The 22,641-nt window shown below is 32.9% G+C and overlaps 1 protein-coding gene across 1 annotated transcript; it reads right to left on the bottom strand.

The window, feature by feature from the left end:
- Nucleotides 1-6,853: 6,853 nt before the first annotated feature.
- On the bottom strand, nucleotides 6,854-19,116 carry LOC147075524 (uncharacterized). The gene is made up of 4 exons (XM_085942405.1): nucleotides 18,973-19,116; nucleotides 16,441-16,620; nucleotides 11,718-11,913; nucleotides 6,854-6,879 (listed from the first exon to the last, which is right to left on the bottom strand). Exons 1-4 carry the CDS (start codon nucleotides 19,114-19,116, stop codon nucleotides 6,854-6,856), a joined length of 546 nt encoding a protein of 181 aa, XP_085798531.1.
- Nucleotides 19,117-22,641: the final 3,525 nt, after the last annotated feature.

Here is a 22,641-nt window from a genome sequence, read left to right as displayed (position 1 = left end):
CAAAGGTGGTCAAGTAAAAGAACGCATGATTACAGCTATTTATAAAGTAAATTTAGTAAAAGTTTGCAAGAAGATGTTTCAGAATGTTTTTGGCGTATCCCGAAATAAAATTGATGTCGCAATTGTGAAAAAACGCAGCTCGGAAACAGGAATCATAGATGGTGACCAAAGAGGGCGTCACGAACCACACAATAAAAATAACATTGAAGAAATTTAAGTAACTAATCATATTAACAGGTTTCCGAAATACCAAAGTCACTACTCTCGAAGACATACAAGCAAGCTTTATTTATCTCCGCAACTTAATATTGCAAAGATGTATGATATGTATAAAAATGAATGGATTTCTCAACAGAAAATACCTTTTACATATTCTAAATATGCTTCAATTTTTCGTGAACTAGGCTACAAATTTAAAAGTCCTAGTATAGACACTTGTAAAGTATGTGATACATATCACATTCAGATTAAGTGTGGAAATGATTTAGAAAGGAAAGCTGAACTTAATGAAAAAAAACGAACACTTGGCTAAGGCTGATCAATCATATAAGAAGAAAGAACACGACAAATCTAAAACTAGTCAGTCCACTCGAATGCTAGTTTTTGATTTGCAACAAGGCCTGCCAACGCCTTCCCTGAATACCAACATAGTGTACTATAAAAGGCAACTGTGGACTTATAATTTTACAATTAGATATTGTAAAACAGATACCGCAAGCTGTTACATGTGGCATGAAGGGATTGCTGGTCGAGGTTCTGATCAAATAGCATCGTGCTTCGTACAGCATTTGCAGAATCTTCCAGAAACAGTAACTAATATAGTAGCCTATTCAGACTCCTGTCCAGGGCAAAACAAAAACATAAACTTTTCTTCAGCATTGTCTTATTTTGTCAGTGAATCTGAACACGTGCATTCTATAGACCACAAATCTTGGAAGTGGGACACACCAGAATGGAATGCGACACGGATCATGCTAAGCAAAGCTAAAAAAATCTATTGAACTTAACATTAATATCCCACCAATTTGTACGAAATGTACGAGGCAAACATCCGTTTAATGTGGTGGAAATGTCAGCAGAAACTTTTCTCTCTTATTCAGACTTACTGAAAACCACTTTCATTAAGAAGTTAAAGTGTGTTGAAGGGCAACCGATCAATTGGCATAGTATAAAGTGGCGACGGTATGAAAAAGAAGTCGGTGATATAAAATGCAAATACTCTCTGAATGATGAGGAGCCCTTCGGAACAATGCAGTTATTACGGAATTCTAGAGGGCGTCCACATATTCCTGTAATACCGAGGACTCATATGGCACCTGCCCCAATAAATCCTCAAAAAAAGAAGGACCCTATATTTGCAATGTACGTTTATATAGCTGATGCTCGACATCTAGTAGTCTTAAAAAACAAACAAAGACATACTAGTGTTATTGCCTTCTAGTTGTTAACGTATGTTCTTATAGATACTCGCTAACTTATCCAAAATTTTATATTTATGTTATGACGTTTATGAAGACGTACCACTTATGCAGTCTGGCAAACATCATGAAGGTAGTATTGGCCACGGGTTTTGATGTGACAAATTGGTATTTGTGGCATAGCATCTGTGCGTATTGACACTAGGGAATCCAATCACGGGATCCTTCCCGGACAATTTTCGATACCTATGAATTCCGTGATTAGTAAATATTATCCCGAATCTTTCAGGGTTGATTTTTTCATCAATCACAATCAATCAGTAAGTGAACAAAATCATTATGTTTGTGACGTGTATGTACCTGCACACGTCACTCGTGGAATGGTCGTTTGCTCGCGGATAATAAATAACTACAGACGTTATGACCTATTGTTGTAGGTTGTGAAGATATAACGTCTATTATTTGTATGTAAAAGAATGCTTCGTGTGTGTGATAATATAATGTTCGGGGCACGATTAAATGAGACACAATTTTGATATGGATTGTTTTATATTGTCTTAAAACATTTAAGATTAACACGGCACTAAAATAAGACTGTCATATTGTTTTTATACTTTATGATTTCTTTACATTATGATTTCTAATATGATATCGAAACTTTATGCGGAGTTGCTCGCATGATTGACTGTACTGTTGAAGGCCGGATTTTCAACTTAATTGTTGACTCATTTCATTATTTTTGTCTATGGTCAATCAATGACCATATACAAGTAGAGTTAAAATATAAAACCTCTACATAACCATTTTTGCTGTAACTGTAACGTAATTGTAGCAACATTAGAAGAATAATAAATCCGATTATTTAAACCAGTTAGACGTCACTGAAGTCATAGCACGCGAGCAGAAATAATTTCTACATTTAAATAGCATGCTAATTATATCGAATGGCCACTTCACCGTTACGCGCTTGGTGCTTGTTTAGCGTCCAATGATTTAAACCTAATATGTAATTCCAAGATTTAACGAACACAATTTTAAGAATAAATGTCTTAAAACAGTGTATACTATGTTAGACGTTTTATTTACCGATTTTATCAATGCTATAAGAGTTGTTCACAAGCCAAGTGAACCAAGTCCATTCTGGTTAGTTTTAAGTAAACTAGGTTCACACGTCATAATCTTGGCATTTTTCTGTAAGGGTATTATTGCCCTTACAAAATAACCCAAATGTACTCGACATAACACAACATACTTTTATATTTTAAAAGTATATAAAAATGTTATATTTACTATCGAAAAAAATACCAATCCCGAAATAGTCAAATTGTAATCGCGGGATCAAAATTTTAAGCTCGGGTTGGATTCCCTGATTGACACATAGGAATGACGATTTTCTTTTGACTTTATAACTAACATTTGTAATTATTTTGCAAGCGCATGAATGAAGCGCATAAGTTGGTAAACTCCACTAAAATATAAATATCGCTCAGTTTCCATTCCATTTTTTTACACGCGCAACAGTGGCAGTATTTTATTATCTTTGTGATTATGTACTTACTTGAGTGCAGTAATAAATGGATTTGCACAAATTAGCATAATGATGTGTAGTATTTATTATTGGCTCATGTAATCTATATATCGTGACGGATTGTCTTTCGATACACCCTGCATATTGGAAAATAGTATTGTTATAGCAATACGTAGTGTAAAATTTTTGTAAGGTGAGTCGGGGTAAGTGTAGCTACTAAGATATCTCAGTATCTACTACAAATTGGATGATGCCATTTATTGAAAGGTGATAGCAAAGTCACCGATTTATAAAAATAATCAGTAATGGTGTCGATACCATGTTTTTTGAGGTGACTACATGGATTATTCTCCAGACGACATTTTGAACTCAACGAATGAGATGGTAGCTGTTACTAAAATATTTTTTTAAACACGGAAATCTGCACATTGACGTTGTAAAAATTGCTGAGTATATGTGTTTTAAAACGCTACTTCACGTGGTGTTATCGTTTTACTCAATTATAAGCATTTGAAACCTTTAATCAAGTAGACACACTTCCCCCACGAAAGTAAACACGTGGGGTAAGTGTGCCTTTGTATTGTTTCACACTTCCCCCATATATTTTCTATGAATTTGCAAAGTCAATATTTTAACTAGTGATGGACATGACGCATTATTTATATCGATCGAAGTATCGAAGATCGAAAATGTTCGTAATTGAAATAGAATGTTTATATGTAAGAATTTGTATACCAGTATAACCTAGATAATTCTAAATCCAAGGAATTCGAATTCGCGAAAATCGCTATAAGTCGAATTTTCAAAATTTGTCAATTTGTGTGGGGCCTGTATGACTAAAAATGTTCTTCTAAGCCTATAATTCTGGATTGAAATGTTGTTCAATTACCAAATAAAGAAGTTACCGAAAGTTTAATAGAAATGCCACTGTTACAAAAGTTTCCTGCAGAAAATATAGTAAAAACTTTGTTTGAAACCATTTTGCTGAATTCTATCAGTAGTAAGACGCCTATAAAGAATAAGAGAAAATAGGTTGCCCCAAGAGCAGAAGTGATTACATGTTATGATATTACAGAGCGAATGAAAAATAAATGTCCCAATAGAAAAGAAAATAAAGCCATTGCAAGATTAACATGCATAAGAAGGTATTGAAACCAATAAAAGTACACCAAAACAAAAAAACACAAACCCTTGTCATCGGAAGAAGATTTGTCATGACATCAAGTGACGAAAGCGAAGATAATATGCAAGACTATATTAATAATTTGCTCGGCGATGAGGAAAACGATCCTTCAATTATTAATATGCTTAATATATCAATGTTTGATCAGTTTGATGATACTGCAGTTGCATCTAATTCAGAAATGTTATAGATTGGAAAATGGATTGTAGTACAATTTTCTACAACAAAAACTGTGAAACATTTTGTCGGAGTTATGATAAAACTTGAGCAAGATGACAGAATTCTGACAAAGTTTGCTTGAAAACTTAAGACGATTAAAAAAGAAAACGAAACTATGTTTTCATTTCCAAGAGTGGAAGACATTTACGAAGTGAAAGAAGAGGATGTCATCTGCATATTGCCTCAACCATCAACTGGACGAAGCGGCGTAATAATTTTCAAAACAAAAATCTCTGGTTACAATAATCAGTAGGTACCTAGTCATGCAATTTCAAATATTGCAATTCGAAATAATTAAGTTAGAATAAATAGTTTTGTAAGTAAGCAGTTAACTTGAATTGTAAGTACCTACAGTAAAAACAAAAGAATGATTCGACAATGAGACCCAAAACGTTACTAGAGATTTAATGTTTTTGTGTATTAATTATTATTTTTTCTTTTATATCTTACTCTCTATTTGTATCCACATTTTATTTTTGCTGGTTGTTATTTAATTTTGTAATAATACGAAAATAATCATGTTAGGTATATTAAATTTCATCAACTGTTTGTTAATGCTCACTGTTTCGAGTTAAAAAAAATTATGTTTTACCCTTTTAATTCTTGGTGAAGCTATTAAAACATTTCAAATTTAACTCATTCTTTCGTACACTTATTCTCACGCCGCACACAATCGACAAACCTCTTTATCGTTTTGATTTTACTGTAAGTGCTTACGTCTTTGTCATGTAAGTACTGACTATTTTTAGGGTTACTCTGCATTCCTGTATTGTATACTTTGTATTTGTGCTCTTTCAAGACGAATAAAATTATAAGTTAATCTTCAAAAGCCTTTGATTGATTTACCTACCACTCATGTTGCTGACATAACCACATTAAATAATTAAGTACCTACCTAATAAAAACGTCATTTTTGTTTTGGGATATCACTAGCTCTACATACATTAGTATGACACACTCACCCAAAAAAAAATGATAGAGATCATTTTTGTTGAAAATCTATACAAAAGTTTAAATTTAAGAATCAATATCCATTAAATGATATATTACCTTTCTATGCATGTAATACGTTATGGTTTTGAAGAACTTTTGGAATAATGGTGAATTTAGTTACACTTACCCCAATATTGGGTTAAGTGCAAAGAGATTGTCTAATCTCTTTGGTTAAGTGTAACAAACTGACTAGTAATCAAAAAATATTAAAATGTCGTATTATAGTAAGATATACCATGAGTTCCTTCTGTACATATTAATTGTAATGATATTGTAGATCACATGGTAAAGTTTTCAACTCTTTAAAACATACCTTTTCATCGTGAACCAGGTTGAAATTCATCTCATCAAATTCTATGTCACACTAATCCCGACTCACCTTAGCTAATTTAATTGTTGTTATGTATGTATGTTGTATTAAGTTGCTTACCATTCGGTTATCCAGTGAGCTGGGTTTTGTTTAATCTTCTGCAGACATCCTACAGTTTTAATTTTTATCTTGCCCATATCGCGTAAGGCTATCTAATATTATAGAAGTCACACAGTACAACAGTGTTTAAATCTAATATGTAATTGCACAGGTGTAGTTAAAAACTATAACGAAATTAACATTTTAATGATTTACAGATTTTCCTATGTTATATCAACTAAATAGCAATTTTAATGATACAAGATTCATATTACGATATACCCAAAATACACATCATTAGATAATATGTGAAATATTTTGATAAATAAAAAAATAAGAACAATACAAAAATAACATAACATAATCGGCTAGTCTTTTCATACTTATTTTAAATGAATGTTGTATGCCGTTTGACGTTTGGAAATATGTAATTATTCCATTTGTACTACTGTACAGATGGAATAATAAGAAAATAGCTTACTAGCAATTTTTAACTTTAAATTTGTAACTCTTTAAAACGTTCCATTAGATTGATATTCTTTGACAGCCCTGTATTCCTTCGGCCGGCATCAGGTTACGTCGCATACATTTTATGTTTGAAGATAATAATACTAATAATAATAATGATAATTCATACGACCGAGAATTGTAATTAATAATTATTGCGTTTGTTAAAATAAATCCCTGATGGTTAGAGGTTTTTGAAGTTAGACTGAATTAAAATGACGTCCTTTTAACGCTGAGGTTAATTTCTGACTGAACTATGAATGACTTTATCCTGTTCAGCTCAGTCTTAAAATTATAAAATAAAGACAAATTTACCGTCAGATTGCCTAGAATTTATAACCACCCTAGCCCCTAGTGTCATGCTCCCCCTTCAGAAATTTACGTACCTATTTGAATATGTTGAGAGTCAGTCGGAAATTATTCAAATGCGCATCAAAAGCAGTACTTCGAACCGGCACTACACCGGAAAACCCGTTATTATTGTCGGAACGAAAGACGGAAAAAAATGGTTTCTTTTCGGTTCGGTATGTTCAAATACGCGCGTCAACACGACCTTACTTCCCTGTCCACACTTGAGTTGTCGTAGGCGCAACACGTCACACGTCTTGGATCTTGGAAACATCTAAAATTTAATTACTCGGAGCTAATCACAACCAAGTGTATTAATATCGACGTCCAAATAGTCAAGAAAGAGAATGAGTTGTCCTTATGTACCCCTTAGTGTTAAGCTGTGTTAATAATACATTTATAAACCACCTGAGAAAGTGAATAGTACAAGCTAATATATGAAACATAGATCCTAGAATTTAATAGTGACAAATGTTTCTGTATCATTTTTTATAGAATAAGATCCCCGATTATAATTTAATCTATAATATTTACTATAGGTAGGTTAGTGTATAAATTCTAATGGATTTACATTTTATACTATTCCATTGGAGTAGTTTTTCGCGACCCGTGTTTTACCTTTCGGTATTTTCAGGCGCTATATGCACTAACCAAAAGGAAAATAAACACTGAAACGAATAGGTACATTAAAATCTCACTTATATAACAAATTAACACAATAAAGTAGGTAAACAACTTTATTACCAACCTACCTATTAGGTCACGGAACAAAATCTTTACCTACCAAAACTGTTATCATCATAAAAGATATTATCATCCACAAATCTATTCCAGTACCTATAATATGGTATTCCTAAATGAATTTAACTTGCTTATCTCCTTAACTCCACTAGGTATATCCATAAAAAAATCTGTCAAAATAGGTGATATAGGATTGCTACCCATTGCCATCTGTTGATAGGTATTATAAATGCTATCATTAAATTAACAAAATATCTTGAATAAGTAAGCCATCATCCTGCTAGCTACCATTCGATTACAATGAAAATATTCATTATTTATAATAATATCAATTGCATTAATAATAAAAATCATTCAACCTTAAAAGGTTAAAACATGGCGCGATCTGTCGACCAATAATTTTTATTGGGCGAGGAACGTCGGATGTTTTTGAATTGCGTTGCCGACGGCATCGCATCGTCCACGAGAGTGTTCTGGAGAGGGGGATAAAAGGTCGAAGGTCAGTAGAAAAAAGCTGTCCAGTCGAGAGGACGTAAAAAAATAAACGCGAGAATTTTAATGTTTAAATTAAGCATAAGGAATCTTGTTAAAAGAAAGCGCCATTTTTTAACCTTTTAAGGTTGAATGATTTTCATTATTAATGCAATTATTATTATAATTTATTAATGAATGTTTTCATTGTATTCGAATGGTAGCTAGCACGATGGTTACTTACTTATTCAAGACCAGCTGACTAATAAATACTGGAGGGCGATGATCCGGTCTTTTCGTACTCTAGGGGAGCCGTCTGCTGAAGGCAGACAGTTCTGTTGGTGTTAGTACCTACATATCTAAATGCCATTGGGAGCTTACCTACCGACTATTACCCACAATTACTTGGTTGTAGGTCATACACAAACGAGATTGATTCTATGCATTCCTCAATAAACTGAGCAACAGAAAAAAAGAGTAGGAGTCAAATCCCTACTTCTCATCGAGGTAAATATGGTCAAAAAATACAGCTTTTCTGTGCTTAATGATTTTACTTACCTATCAGTTATTTTGTCTTATTTGCTGCTGTTAAAAACTTCACATTAGTAATGTGATCAGCCCAGGATATCTTCATGGTCCCCGGTACAGCCACACACAGCAGCCTTACCCTCTTCTTATTTAACGTCTCGGCTTTGACTCAATAGACCAGATCGTAACGTACCTACTGATGTACCTTCCCTCAAGTTCGAAGCTAGCTCAGGGTGTTGGTGTGCACTTGGGGTGTCAAATAAATTGTTTGTTTCAACTTAGTAATTTAGTGCTATAAAGGAGCACGGGTCCGGAATTAAATAAAACACCAGGATTAGCTTTACTTCGTATATTGTTTTCACCAGTTATTTTTATAATATTCCTTTATACTTGCATCTTAATATTAATTTATGACTTTATAAAAATACTCCCTTTATAACCAGGTTCATAATATTTCTTATTTTTTAGGTACCTAATTAATGTTTTATAACACAATCTGAATTACTCTTTACAATTATTATTGATTTGAATTACATTCCTTATTGTTTCTTAATTTAAAATTGTGGCTTTAAGATTACGATCCTTATTGTTCTTATTTTATAATAATAATTATTATATTTGAGCTATCACTTAAATACCTAGCGATTACTTTAATTTATCCGGATAATTAATAAAATCTTTTCAGCGACCGGCGTCGGCTGTAACTTTGCACTATCTTTCGTAACAAACCGTTGAGGTCATATTACGTGCATCTCAGTCTGAGGCTCTAGCCGCCCTTCCCGCGAGAACTGACGCCTTTTACAGAGATACACTACTCCGCGTAACTCTGCTTCTAATTCGCTAACGGTTGGCATCAAAATTATTATCCGAATACATAGAATCTTATATCTACAAATATTACACAATGATGTTCATTTACAATTCGAAATAATACCAAATCAAACATTATTATATTATAATTCTTATGACCTACTAATTTCTTTAGCTGTCGTCTGCTTTTTTCCGTTAGCATTATCATGTATTCATCTACGTTATACATATATGTTTACCAATTAGCTTATATTATGTAGACACAATTTCCATATTTTATCGCAAGACATTTTATAAAATTATCCAATCTTATTACTAGACAAGTGCTTCCCTCATCTTTCACCCTGTGTTACCGTTTACTTCTACGCCTCGTATACCAGCTCGATACTCAATGCATACGACTTTTATCTGAAGAAGGAAATCGATAATATTATTATGTTTTCAGCCTTTTGACTACAAGGTCAGGGAACGTGTTTACGCTAATTAATTACACAAGGATGGATAATGGTATAAGACCACAAAGTCCAGCAACGTAACACCACCTATAGTTATTATGAATGAAGCATCAGATCTTTTCAATGTTGGCATTTAAAATAATTCTAGGTGATTAGGTACTACTAAGTACACTCTAGTTAGGCAGGTACCTACAAAGTTGATAAAAAAATCCTACTTGAGATATAGTATAAATTAATTAAATTAGCTACAAGAATTTTACAATACATATTGATATAACAAAATTATTTTCCAATATGCAGGGTGTATAGAAAGACAATCCGACACGATATATAGATAACACGAGCCAATAATAAATACCTACTACACATCATTATTATTTAGTTGAAAATTATGGTAATTTGTGCAAAACCATTTATTACTGCACTCAAGTAAGTAGATAATCACAAAGTTAATAAAATACTGCCACTGTTGCGCGTGTAAAAAAATGGAATGAAAACTGAGCGATATTAATATTTTTGTGGAGTTTATGGAGTTTGTGGAGTTTATGGAGTTTGTGGAGTTTAACATGATGTTTGACAGACTGCATAAGTGGTACGTCTTCATAAACGTCATAACATAAATATAAAATAATGGGTAAGTTTGCGAGTATCTATACGAACATACATTATAATTAGAAGGCTATTAACATTAGTATGTCTTTGTATGATTTTTAAGACTACTAGCTGTTGAGCATCTACATAAACGTAGATATATTGCATTTATAAGGTTTTTAACCAGTATGTGTCATTTTATGTATCTTAAGATCATCAAGTCGCGAGCATCTATATGAACATACACTGCATTTATGAGGTTTTTCACCAGTATGTGTCATTTTATGTATTTTGAGACGACTAAGTCGCGAGCATCTATATGGACATACATTGCATTTATAAGGTTTTGCACCTGTATGTGTCATTTTATGTTTTTTAAGATCACTAAGATGCGAGCATCTATATGAACATACATTGCATTTATAAGGTTTTTCACCAGTATGTGTCATTTTATGTGTTTTGAGACTACTAAGTTGCGAGCATCTGTATGAACATATATTGCATTCATAAGGTTTTTCACCAGTATGTGTCATTTTATGTGTTTTGAGACTACTAAGTCGCGAGCATCTATATGAACATACATTGCATTTATAAGGTTTTTCACCAGTATGTGTCATTTTATGTGTTTTGAGACTACTAAGTCGCGAGCATCTATATGAACATACATTGCATTTATTAGGTTTTTCACCAGTATGTGTCATTTTATGTATCTTAAGATCACCAAGTCGCGAGCATCTATATGAACACACATTGCATTTATAAGGTTTTTCACCAGTATGTGTCATTTTATGTGTTTTGAGACTACTAAGTCGCGAGCATCTATATGAACATACATTGCATTTATAAGGTTTTTCACCAGTATGTGTCAATTTATGTGTTTTAAGAAGACCAATTCGCGAGCATCTGTATGAACATACATTGCATTCATAAGGTTTTTCACCAGTATGTGTCATTTTATGTGTTTTGAGACTACTAAGTCGCGAGCATCTATATGAACATACATTGCATTTATTAGGTTTTTCACCAGTATGTGTCATTTTATGTATCTTAAGATCACCAAGTCGCGAGCATCTATATGAACACACATTGCATTTATAAGGTTTTTCACCAGTATGTGTCATTTTATGTGTTTTGAGACTACTAAGTTGCGAGCATCTGTATGAACATACATTGCATTCATAAGGTTTTTCACCAGTATGTGTCATTTTATGTGTTTTGAGACTACTAAGTCGCGAGCATCTATATGAACATACATTGCATTTATAAGGTTTTTCACCAGTATGTGTCAATTTATGTGTTTTAAGAAGACCAATTCGCGAGCATCTGTATGAACATACATTGCATTCATAAGGTTTTTCACCAGTACTTGCATTTTTATTTGCTTTAATATTACTATGTTGAGAAAATACTGTGACTTGATTTTGATCATCAATCACGTCCATGTGAGCAATTTTGTGAGTTTTTAGAGCACTTCTGCTACCAAAAACTGCGCTACAAATGCAGCAAATTAAATTACGTGAGAAATGGATGACTTTTCTTAGAATAAGGCGTAGTTCCTTAGGAGTATCTCGTTCTAAGATTTCTTTTTTAATGTCTTTCTCATCTATCGTGACTTCTGAATGCTGCATCATTCTATCCTGGATTCCATCATCTGAGGATTGTTGACTGTCGCCTGCATCGTGATGCTTTGTGAAAAATGCCTTGGTAGAAACCTAGAAAAAAATCAATATCATCAATTGGTATGTGTTATAATATTCCATTTGTTTTTTTTCCTTTTCAGTTTTCTTTGTAGACATTATTAAATAACGAAGTGAGAGTTAACTGACAATAGTGTCGTTGGAGGGTGTGCATAGGCCTGTGACACAGACACAAGAGCACTGACCTTCAGTTGGTGTTCGTGGACGTGAAATTATGACGACATAACTGCATATTTCAGCCTTATAATAAATCCTGTCGCTAAATAAAATTACTTTTACCACCTATAACAAAACCAAAGTAAGAACCAAGAAGTAAGTCCCGCAATTTATACTGACCGGTTTAACAACTACTCAGGATGGGCTCTGGATGCCAAGAGTCGACCTAAGCGGTAAGTATTATAGATGTAGTATATAGGATTAATTAAATAAATTTATAGGTATTACTGGTATGCATAACGAATTATGTATTAAAATGTTTAATTGTATTGTTAACATAAGTTCACCGAGCAAATTTAATATGCCATTACTCAATGTATAGAATCGATTAAATTAATAATCATTATATGATTGCCATTATATTATAATCAAATGACGTATCAGAATACCAAGTTGTTATATAGAATCATGTAAAAAGCAGCATCTTTTAAATATGTATTATTATTGTGCAAAGTTACGTAAATTTAATAATATAGTGCAAGCTCTCCTTCTTATAATAGCTATATTACTCCGTATGTCAGACAGAGCCAGCGCTCGGGCCAATTTTCCACTCACCTTTTGTTTGAAGTATAAGGTGCAGTGAGTGGAAAGCAGTGGCGAAGGGTGGAGGTAGGCTGTTAAGATCCGCCATAAATAGTGCACATTAAACTTTTTTAGACATACATATTTGTTTTCATTGATATTAGACTACAATTTACAGAAAGTGTTGGTTAGTTTTTAAAATTCAATTAAACCCTGAGAAACCAAGCCATAATAGATAATAGTCAAAAAATACATGTCTATCTATAAAATATCTAAAATTATGCAATTAAATCATACATAACTTTGAATATTTTATAGATAGAATAATATTTTTTATTCATTATAGTTTGGTTGAGGCAGGGCTTAATGAAATAAAAAAATGAACCAAAAATATGCGTAATATGTATTTTTAATCCAACGAAAACAAATAACTATGAATGAAAAAGTGTGCACAATTTTGTTTTATCGCCCAAATTAGACCAAAACTATTATGTTTTCGTTTAGGCAGGGCTTAATTGATTTTTAAAAACTAACTAACACCATCTTTAAATTGTAGTCTTAGTTCAATAAAAACAAATACATATGATCAACAAAGTTTAGTGTGCACTATTTATAGCGAATCTTAACAGCCTACCTCCACCCTTCGCCACTGGTGGAAAGAGCATACACTAGGTGGGCAATTTTTCATAGATAAACTCTATACGAGTGAGCGAAATAATACCGTAATGCTAAAACAGAATTAATTAAAATTTTCTTGCACATTAATTATTTGTGATGCCATAATTAATTTATATAAACATAGATATAAAGCGAACATAATAATATTAACTAATAGACTAAGATAATCTTAAGCCTTTATAACTTTGTATCTATCATTTAGACGAGTATGTCCAAACATAAGTACAGATGAAAAATCATAGTTTGTATAGCTCAAAACTGGATGATATAACCATAAAGTGTAAACTTACATTATTACAAGTCCAGTCGATGAGCTAAGGGTTCATTATGTGAGCAAACTATTAACTTCTCTTATTCAAGATGTAACTATTTGAGATGTAAAACTTTAATCCGCGCAGCGTATCTCTTCTTTTTCTGGTTAAACCTGATGAGAAGCCGCGACTACATCCTAATTACGTGTGCTGTTCTTCAACTTTCTAATTAGCGACTCTATATTATTAATACATTATTAAGACTTTTATAAGTCAATACAAATTAAATAAATAAATATATATAAATAAATTTGGACTTTATTCCTCAATAAAATTCTACGAATTAGTTCCTATAATTATAAATATAAACTATATTAAGTTTTTCTAAGAACTATATTGTACAATATATAAATTATATTTGACCTTGGCCATGGAATATAAGTAGTTAAAATAACTGAAGTGAAGCACCATCATCGAGTGTTTCCACTATGTGCTCTAAGATCCTCACATAGATGACCCCCAGATCGCATATCTGAGGTAGTCGAATCTGGGTGACGGTCACCTGCCTAGCTTAAAGGCGAAACAAAGGTCACAAAAAATATTCAAAACTCATCAAACAACCTCGATCAATAGAATAAAAAATATTTTAATATATATCATACTTCGAAATTCCACATGATTTAATAGAACACTCACTACACGATACTAATTCATATTGGAGAAAGTGTTGTGGGGTGTAGGAATGGTTATTAGATAACGAAACTCAAAATTACTATATCCAGTGAAAACTTCTACCGTTGATTTCAATATTTCGTTAATTTGGAATATTTTTATTAAATATCCCTATAATTAATTGTAAATTAAATTTATTACGTTTGGCTTGCCCACTCTTGCGGCACTTCCCGCTGTCGTCTATTAATTATTGGTCGTTAATGAATGAAAAGCTGTATGAGGTTTTTTATAGACTTTTGATTGTATAATCTAAGCCTAAGGTATAGTAGGGTGGGGGTGCAATCACTTATCCATACTAAAAATACACACTACATGCAAGGAGAAGTGGACAAAAAATATCTTACTTGAGAGATGAATTTTTATCCACTGCACATAACTACACTCATTAAAGATGAAAAAGACAATCGACATTTTGTATTTCATGGCAGGTGAAATATTATAATTAGGTACTACATTAAATCACCGATTTTGTGATATTTCAACTCGATTCGCATGAAATACCATTACCTCTCTGTTTACAAGATTCCACAATGGAAAAAGAGTTTTATTTTTTGCTTATATAGAACATACGAAAGGGTTAATCGTCAAAACGACCTGCAATACTGCGCACACTTTTTGACAACCGTTTAAAAAAAAGAAGTTTTTTTCGGTTATGTACATGTTCAAACACGCGCGTAAACATGATCTTACTCCCTACTTCAGTTTTAGTATATCAATTTTTGGGTACGGCTATATGTTGTGGCTTAACCACTAGGGAATGCCAAAAGAAATGGCGTATTTCAAAAAAACACAACCATATTCTTAGGTCAAAAATTATTATAAAGCAATCATTATTCTTAGGATGATTATCACACTTAAATGGCCAAGGACATAGTTTATAATAAGTATTTTTAGAATTAACTTAAAATGTGTTAATCTTGCCCATTTTTTTGAATAATAAAATGCCTCATTCTTGTCAAATTTGGGATCACAGAGACAATCAATATAATTTTTTATCGTACATATTTCACTATAATCATGTCGACATAAATTATAATAATGGTTTTGTAAATGCGTTTAAAAATTAATAAGTGTAAAAAATCTTAACACCACTTCACATGGACGCACTGAAATATGACTATATTCTAAAACACTAGAGCGAAAGGTTTTCAAGAATACTATTTTATGGAATAAAAATACTTTATGCAGTCATCAAATGTTTAACATAAATATAAGGGATAATAAGGCTTCAAAATTATATAAATAGATTATCTATAACGTTTGAAGAATGTCCAGGATCATGCTTTCAAAATGCAATAAAAGCTTAATTTTCACCTACGCTGGGCATGTCCCCCCTTAAGCGATGACGCTTATTTTGAGCTAAACGGGTCTGTTAATTAACAAAATTGGCGCATATGAGGTCCAATCTGGAAGAGACCCTACAGATATCTTTACATAAAAATAATGCACTAGCTTGTGCGGTGTACATTCTGGTGGAATCATCAACCCATATGTATAAAAAAAGAGGCGGGAGCTCGCGTTACGGTCAATTGAGATCATAATGCACTGACCCATGATCAATGATATTTGTTGCTGTTGCAAATATGGATCGCATTGATCCGGACAGGATGTGGTGTCTACAAGATGAAACTACGTATCAGGATACAACCGCAACCACCGACTTATTGAATTAGGTTTATTTATGATATGAACCCGTCAATTTGCTTCCAAAGTCGTGTTGATTTAACAAATATGGAATATTTCCTGAGTGACTAGGTGACGCTGATAAGCCATACATAATAAATTGACGCCTTGGAAACCAATATTGTTAGTGCTATTTGTAATATACGGCCAGCAGTGTTCGAAAAAGTGGCGCAAAACCAGACGTACAGAATGCACTTCGTGAAGAACTCCGCGGTGGCCAGATACTACAAATCATTTTGAAATGTTAGGCACTGTCGACTATCTAAAGATACACAATAGATACCTATGTCCATTAATTTTAAAGCTTTAATACGCTACCTGTTGATATAAATAATAGCGAGGATATTATATTTCATGTGATTAAGGATTACTAAGTCGCTGATCAGCAATCATGTTAGGATACTTCCGCATTCAGAATTGTGCAAATGCTTAAAAATTAAATACGTGAGAAATATATTACCCTCGTCAGAATAAGTCGAAGTTCTTTCGGAGTATTTTGTTTAAAGATTTCGTTTTTAATGTTTTGTTCGTCTATCGTCACTTCTGAATACTGCGTCACTTGATCTTCGATTCCAACAGGCGAGGATTGTTTCCTCCTATCTGTATCGTGATGCCTTGTGAAAAATTCCTTAGTAGAAACCTAGAAAGCCAAAATTATAATTATAAATTACTTTTTATAAAATTATTTTTTTTTTTCAACGTTTATGATTTTCAGAATCTTCAGACATCAACCCAATTAGAGCTGACACTGCGACTGGCACGATTGAATTAGTTGGCCATTAGATAAAATTAACATGATATTTAAATGTGATAATTAATTAGTAATTAGTAGACCAGCAAAGAATCGATTTTAAGGCTATACCTCAGTTGAGGCATGGTATAAAAAGATCGTGGCTAGGCGATGCGCGGATTGCGGGTCGCGGGTGCAAATGACGCTTGCCGAACGAAATATAATTTGTCATATAAATCTAAGATGCATCCATTTAATGTTTGTTTATTGTTCTATTTTTAACAATAATAATATATTGACATGTTTTCTTTTTCAAGTAAATAGTTAACGTTTTTAGTCATCTTTACAAGATTTAAGAATTAATACCCCCGTCGCCATCACGGAACAAATTGACGTATTCACACCTCGACGTTCACTCTCCAAATACCAGCGAGTCCAAAATTTCGTCGCGCCTATAGTTGAAAATTATATGCCGGTATTTATTAAGTAAAGAAATGAGAGTAAAAATGAAGACAATAAATCGTCTCTGTTCTGGCAGAACATACTAACTGGAGAATACTAATTTAGAGTAATTTAACTTTGAAGTTGTTAAAATGTTTGAAATGGTCTATCATGTGAGTTTATTCAGTAATCGTAAAAAGGATGACTTTAAAATAAAGACTGTTTATTTATTAAAAAGGTTTCCAGGCGGTTAAGTATGAAATAAGGAACATTTTGGTACAACTAACTCAATATGTCATTTTTTCGAATTAGTGTCTTCTGCCAGAACAGTGACGAAATGATCATAGTACCTACCCTACCCCTGTCAAGGTATTACATACGAATTCAATATGGTTACAGAATAATCCGTAAAAAGTTAAAACAAAATATGGAACTCAACATGTAACATCCAAAAGGAAATACATAAAACAGAATAATATGATACAATTATTGTGGTACAAGTCTTCGTACAATATGTGTAATTTATTTTGTACTTTGGAATGCAAATTCAAAGATAGGATGTAACGATGGCCATGCAGCTTTCGCGTCGGGATGCGTGAGATAAACCTCCTTTTTGCTGGAAGCAATTTTTTTTATAAATGTTACGCCGAATATGCGAAATTGACTATTTACATGAAATGGGCAAAAATTTGTCTAAATCATGAAAAATGCGATCCCGTAGCCTTATTCATGAATTAGACAAAATATCTGCCGAGTGCGTGAATTCAGCGCTAATTTTTCTGCCTAGTTCATGTATTGGACAAATTAGATAATAGCGCTACGGTGGTGTTTTTTTGCAACAAAGTCAAATGATCATGCATTGGTCAAAATTTACGTATATTATCTATGGTCAAAATAGATGGTCGCGCTCCAGTGGTGTTTTTTGCAACTAATGAAACTAACCAAATATGTCAAATGTCATTGATTATAATATAAAAATATACCAATAAATAACTACAATGTCGTTCATATCCATTTACTATGCGCAAAAAAAAATCTAGAACTATAATATGATACCTAACGGAAGAATTTTATTAAAAGCTATTTACGCGATTTGATTCGTGCTTGGGTATCAATCGTGCAATGGTCGATTGTATGTTTGTGATAGTTTGTCGACACTTGTTAGCTAACCTCAAAATGGACATTCAGTTGAATTCAGAATTACATGACCTAACCTAACCTAACCTAATAATAAAAATATTATATTACGTCCAATTAGAACTAATAAAACCATCCGTATTAAATTTACTTTTTCTACTGTCATGTTGACAGTTTAAGAATTCCATACCCTGGCGAATTCACGTAGTCGGCAGATAATTTGCCTAATTCATGAATAAGGCAACAGGCTTGATTATTACATGAATTAGCCAAAATTTTTCCCATTTCATGTAATCGTCAATTTCGCACATTCGGCGTAACATAGACAAAAGAATAAACGTTATTTTTTTTACATAATACTCGTATCTTACCTTGCATGACATAAAAGGCACTCGCGGGAGATTAATTTAACGTACAGTGAATCGCAATTTTAGATACCTATTCACATTAAAAATTGCTTTACATTAGAATGATTGTGATGTATAAATTATCATAATTAAATACTCACCATTTAACTGAAGGTGTACAAACCTACACATATATTATATTAACATATTATTAGTGTAAGCTAAAACCAACAAATGAAATAAGTTGGAGCGAATTAATAATGGTGTAATGAGGTTCAAAGATGCATTTGCAAATTCCAACCTTCTATATAAGACAGCACACATGATGTCTACTTACAATTGGTTTGTAATCTGAATAGGAACAACCCGGTTGAGGGTATTCATAATCATATAACGGGTGTGAAACATCTTCAATAATCTCATGCTTGACGACGGCTTGTTGATCATCTGTCTCAGATTTTATATTAGAGAGGTCAGCCATTAGGCACTGAAAGAAGTAATTATTATATTTTGTAAACAGTGTAAAACCAGTTTCAGTTCTCGTAACATCCATATAACAATGTATAATAATTATATTTAACATGAATTAGTAGATAACCTAACCTAACCTATAATATCACAGATGTATCGTAGCTGTCAAATTGTATAAACATGTAATTTTTTGAAACAAAGTTTAACCTTTCCCTTACCATGATAAAAAAATTACGCCCGTTCCCATGCCGTCCACTCAGTGTCCCGATAGAAATTTGGCATTTTAAGGCATTTTAAAAGCTAATTGATTGCTTCAAAAGGTAAAGTATGTTTTTAAATACTGTTTAGTCATCGTTTAACATTTTATTCTGTGTATATTACATGCAATTATCTTATAATCGTGTATAATATCGGACATCGATAAAAATACGTCATATCTAAGCCACGGCGTGTCTCGGTCTGTTTTAAATGGAACAACCAACATACGCTGCCATTTCACGGAGAGTGGGGGTGGCTAATTCATCCGAAGCGAACGAGGGATGTTATTAGGTAGGATAACATCTGTGTGGACTTGCGTTATCACGTTCACCACATAAAATAATAGTTATAATTTTGCAATATCGATTCCCTATATAATTTTAAAACACTGTGATCTTATTGTATCATGTTATTAAGTATTTTTAAAAATCGTATTTTAAAACACATTAAAATAATATACTTACATAAGAACAATTAATCAAGAAAAATACTCCGATTGATCGTATAGTTTCCACTAAATATATTTTAATATCATGTTTCTTATGCTGAAATAATACACATTAATAAATATAAATAACTACGCTACTTGAACTTATACGCACGTATTAAGTCTATACCTCTAAGACTTTAGATATATCTTACCTACTTTTAGATAATTTCCCTAGTATATAAAAAAAATACTTATAATTTTGCAATATCGATTCCCTGATTATAATCTATAATATAAAAATGAATATTTGTTAGTTTGTTTGTTCGTTTTTTTATGCGCTGCCATACCGTTCATCCGATTGCGATAAAACTTTGTCAACTTATTGCTTGCACTTGCGCGCAGATTATAGACTATATCTTATACATACAAATGAAAGTCTGTCTGACATATGCGTTCCTATACCATTCATCCGATTGCGACGAAATTTTGGTGAATTGATGTGTGCACTACGGGTGCGAGTCATAGACGCTAAATGTAAAAGCAGCTGAAATGGTGGATTGCTTTGAGAGAAAGATCCTTAGGCGGATATACGGACCCATGAATGATGATGGGGAGTGGAGAATTAGGTACAACACGGAACTATACCGCTTATACCAAGATTCAAAACTCTCCAACTTCATAAAACTCCAGAGGCTAAACTGGGCAGGCCATGTCCAGCGCATGCCTGAGTCACGGATACCGAAGAAGATCCTCGAAGGAAACCCAGGAGGAAAAAGGCCAGTGGGAAAGCCACGCACACGATGGCGTGATAATGTTACAAAAGATGCCAACCAGATACTAAAAATCAGGAACTGGAAAAGACGTGCGGAGGACCGTTCCGGCTGGAGGATAGCGGTGGAGGAGGCCAGGGCTCGACTTGAGCTGTAGCGTCATCGAAGAAGAAGAAGATGTGTGCACACCCACAAAGGTTTCTGAATTAGAAAAACTATCTTCTTCTTCTTCATTATATCTTCTTTTATTCATATGGTTCCTATACCATTCATCGGATTGCGATGAAACCTTCGCCAGTTGTTGTGGCAACACCCGCAAAGGTTTCTGAATCAGTACAACCATCTTCTTCTTCTTCGTCGTCTTCATTCTATATTCTTTTATTCTTATGATTCCTATACCATTCGTCCGATTGCAATGAAACTTGCGTCAGTTGTTGTGCCGACACCTGCGAATGTTTCTGAATTAGTACAACAATTTTCTTCAACCTTTTTTTCTATTCTATCTTCTTCTATTCGTATGCGTTCTTATACCATTCATCCGATTGCGATGAAATTTTGATCAGTTGTTGTGCGCATGCCCGCGAAGATTACTGAATTAGAAAAACCATCTTCTTCGTTATATCTTCTTTTATTCGCATGGTTCCCATACCATTCATCGGATTGCGATGAAACCTTCGTCAGTTGTTGTGGTAACACCTGCAAAGGTTTATGATTTAGTACAACTATTTTCTTCCTCTTCTATTCAAATGCGTTCTTATACCATTCATCCGAATGCGATGAAATTTTGATCAGTTGTTGTGCGCATGCCCGCGAAGATCTCTGAACTAGAAAAATCATCTTCTTCTTCTTCATCATATCTTCTTTTATTCATATGGTTCCTATACCATTCATCCGATTGCGATAAAACCTTCGTTAGTTGTTGTGTTAACACCTGAAAAGGTTTCTTAATTAGAACAACCATTTTCTTTTTCTTCTTCATTCTATCTTCATTTATTTTATATAGTTCCTATACCATTCATCCGATTGCGATTAAATTTTGGTGAGTTGTTGTGTGCACACCCGCAAAGGTTTCTGAATTAGAAAAACTATCTCTTCTTCTTCATTATATCTTCTTTTATTCATATGGTTCCTATACCATTCATCGGATTGCGATGAAACCTTCGTCAGTTGTTGTGCTAACACACGCAAAGGTTTCTGAATTAGTACAACCATCTTCTTCTTCTTCATCGTCTTTATTCTATATCCTTTTATTCGTATGATTCCTATACCATTCGTCCGATTGGAATGAAACTTTCGTCAATTGTTTTGCCCACACCTACAAAGGTTTCTGAATTAGTACAACAATATTTTTCCTCTTCTTCTATTCGTATGCGTACCTATTCCATTCATCCGATTTTAATAAAACTTTCGTCAGTAATTGTGCCAACACCCGCGAAGGTTTCTAAATTAGTACAATTATCTTCTTCTTCTTCTTCTTCTATTCGTATGCGTTCTTATAACATTCATCAGATTGCGATGAAATTTTTCTCAGTTGTTGTTCGCACACCTGGGATGGTTAGTATTATATAAAATACAAAGTTTGTTGTTTGTTTGTTCCATCCAATTTTGAATTTTTTACTACATATTAATACTATTAATAACGTTTGCATATTTTGGATTCGATTTTAATTTACAGTTCTTTTGTTTGACCTTTACTCCTATTAGAATTACTTTCATATTGTATTACACAGATATTTTAATATTAAAAAGATAATTTCATTATTATTTTTTAAATATCTAAGGTAAATGTATCCACTAAGCGACCCTGTGCGAAGCCGGGTATCTCACCTATAATATAATTTCAAAACACGTTAAATATTTATATAAGAATAATTAAAAACAAAAATAATTCAATCTTATAGTTTCCACTAAAATTATTTAATGTTATGTTTATTATGCTGAAATAATTACACATAATAAAAATTAAATCACTACGCTATGTGTACCTATACGCATGTAGTAAGTCTATAATATACCCACCTTTCGAGAATTTCATAACAAGAGGTTTTCTAGTCTATGTTAAAATAAATATATTGTA

The sequence above is a fragment of the Rhyacophila brunnea genome, unplaced genomic scaffold (genome assembly GCF_057557595.1).
Source record: "Rhyacophila brunnea isolate RB1 unplaced genomic scaffold, BYU_Rbru_1.0 scaffold_142, whole genome shotgun sequence".
Lineage (NCBI taxonomy): Eukaryota > Metazoa > Arthropoda > Insecta > Trichoptera > Rhyacophilidae > Rhyacophila > Rhyacophila brunnea.
This window is presented reverse-complemented; position numbering and strand designations above follow the sequence as displayed.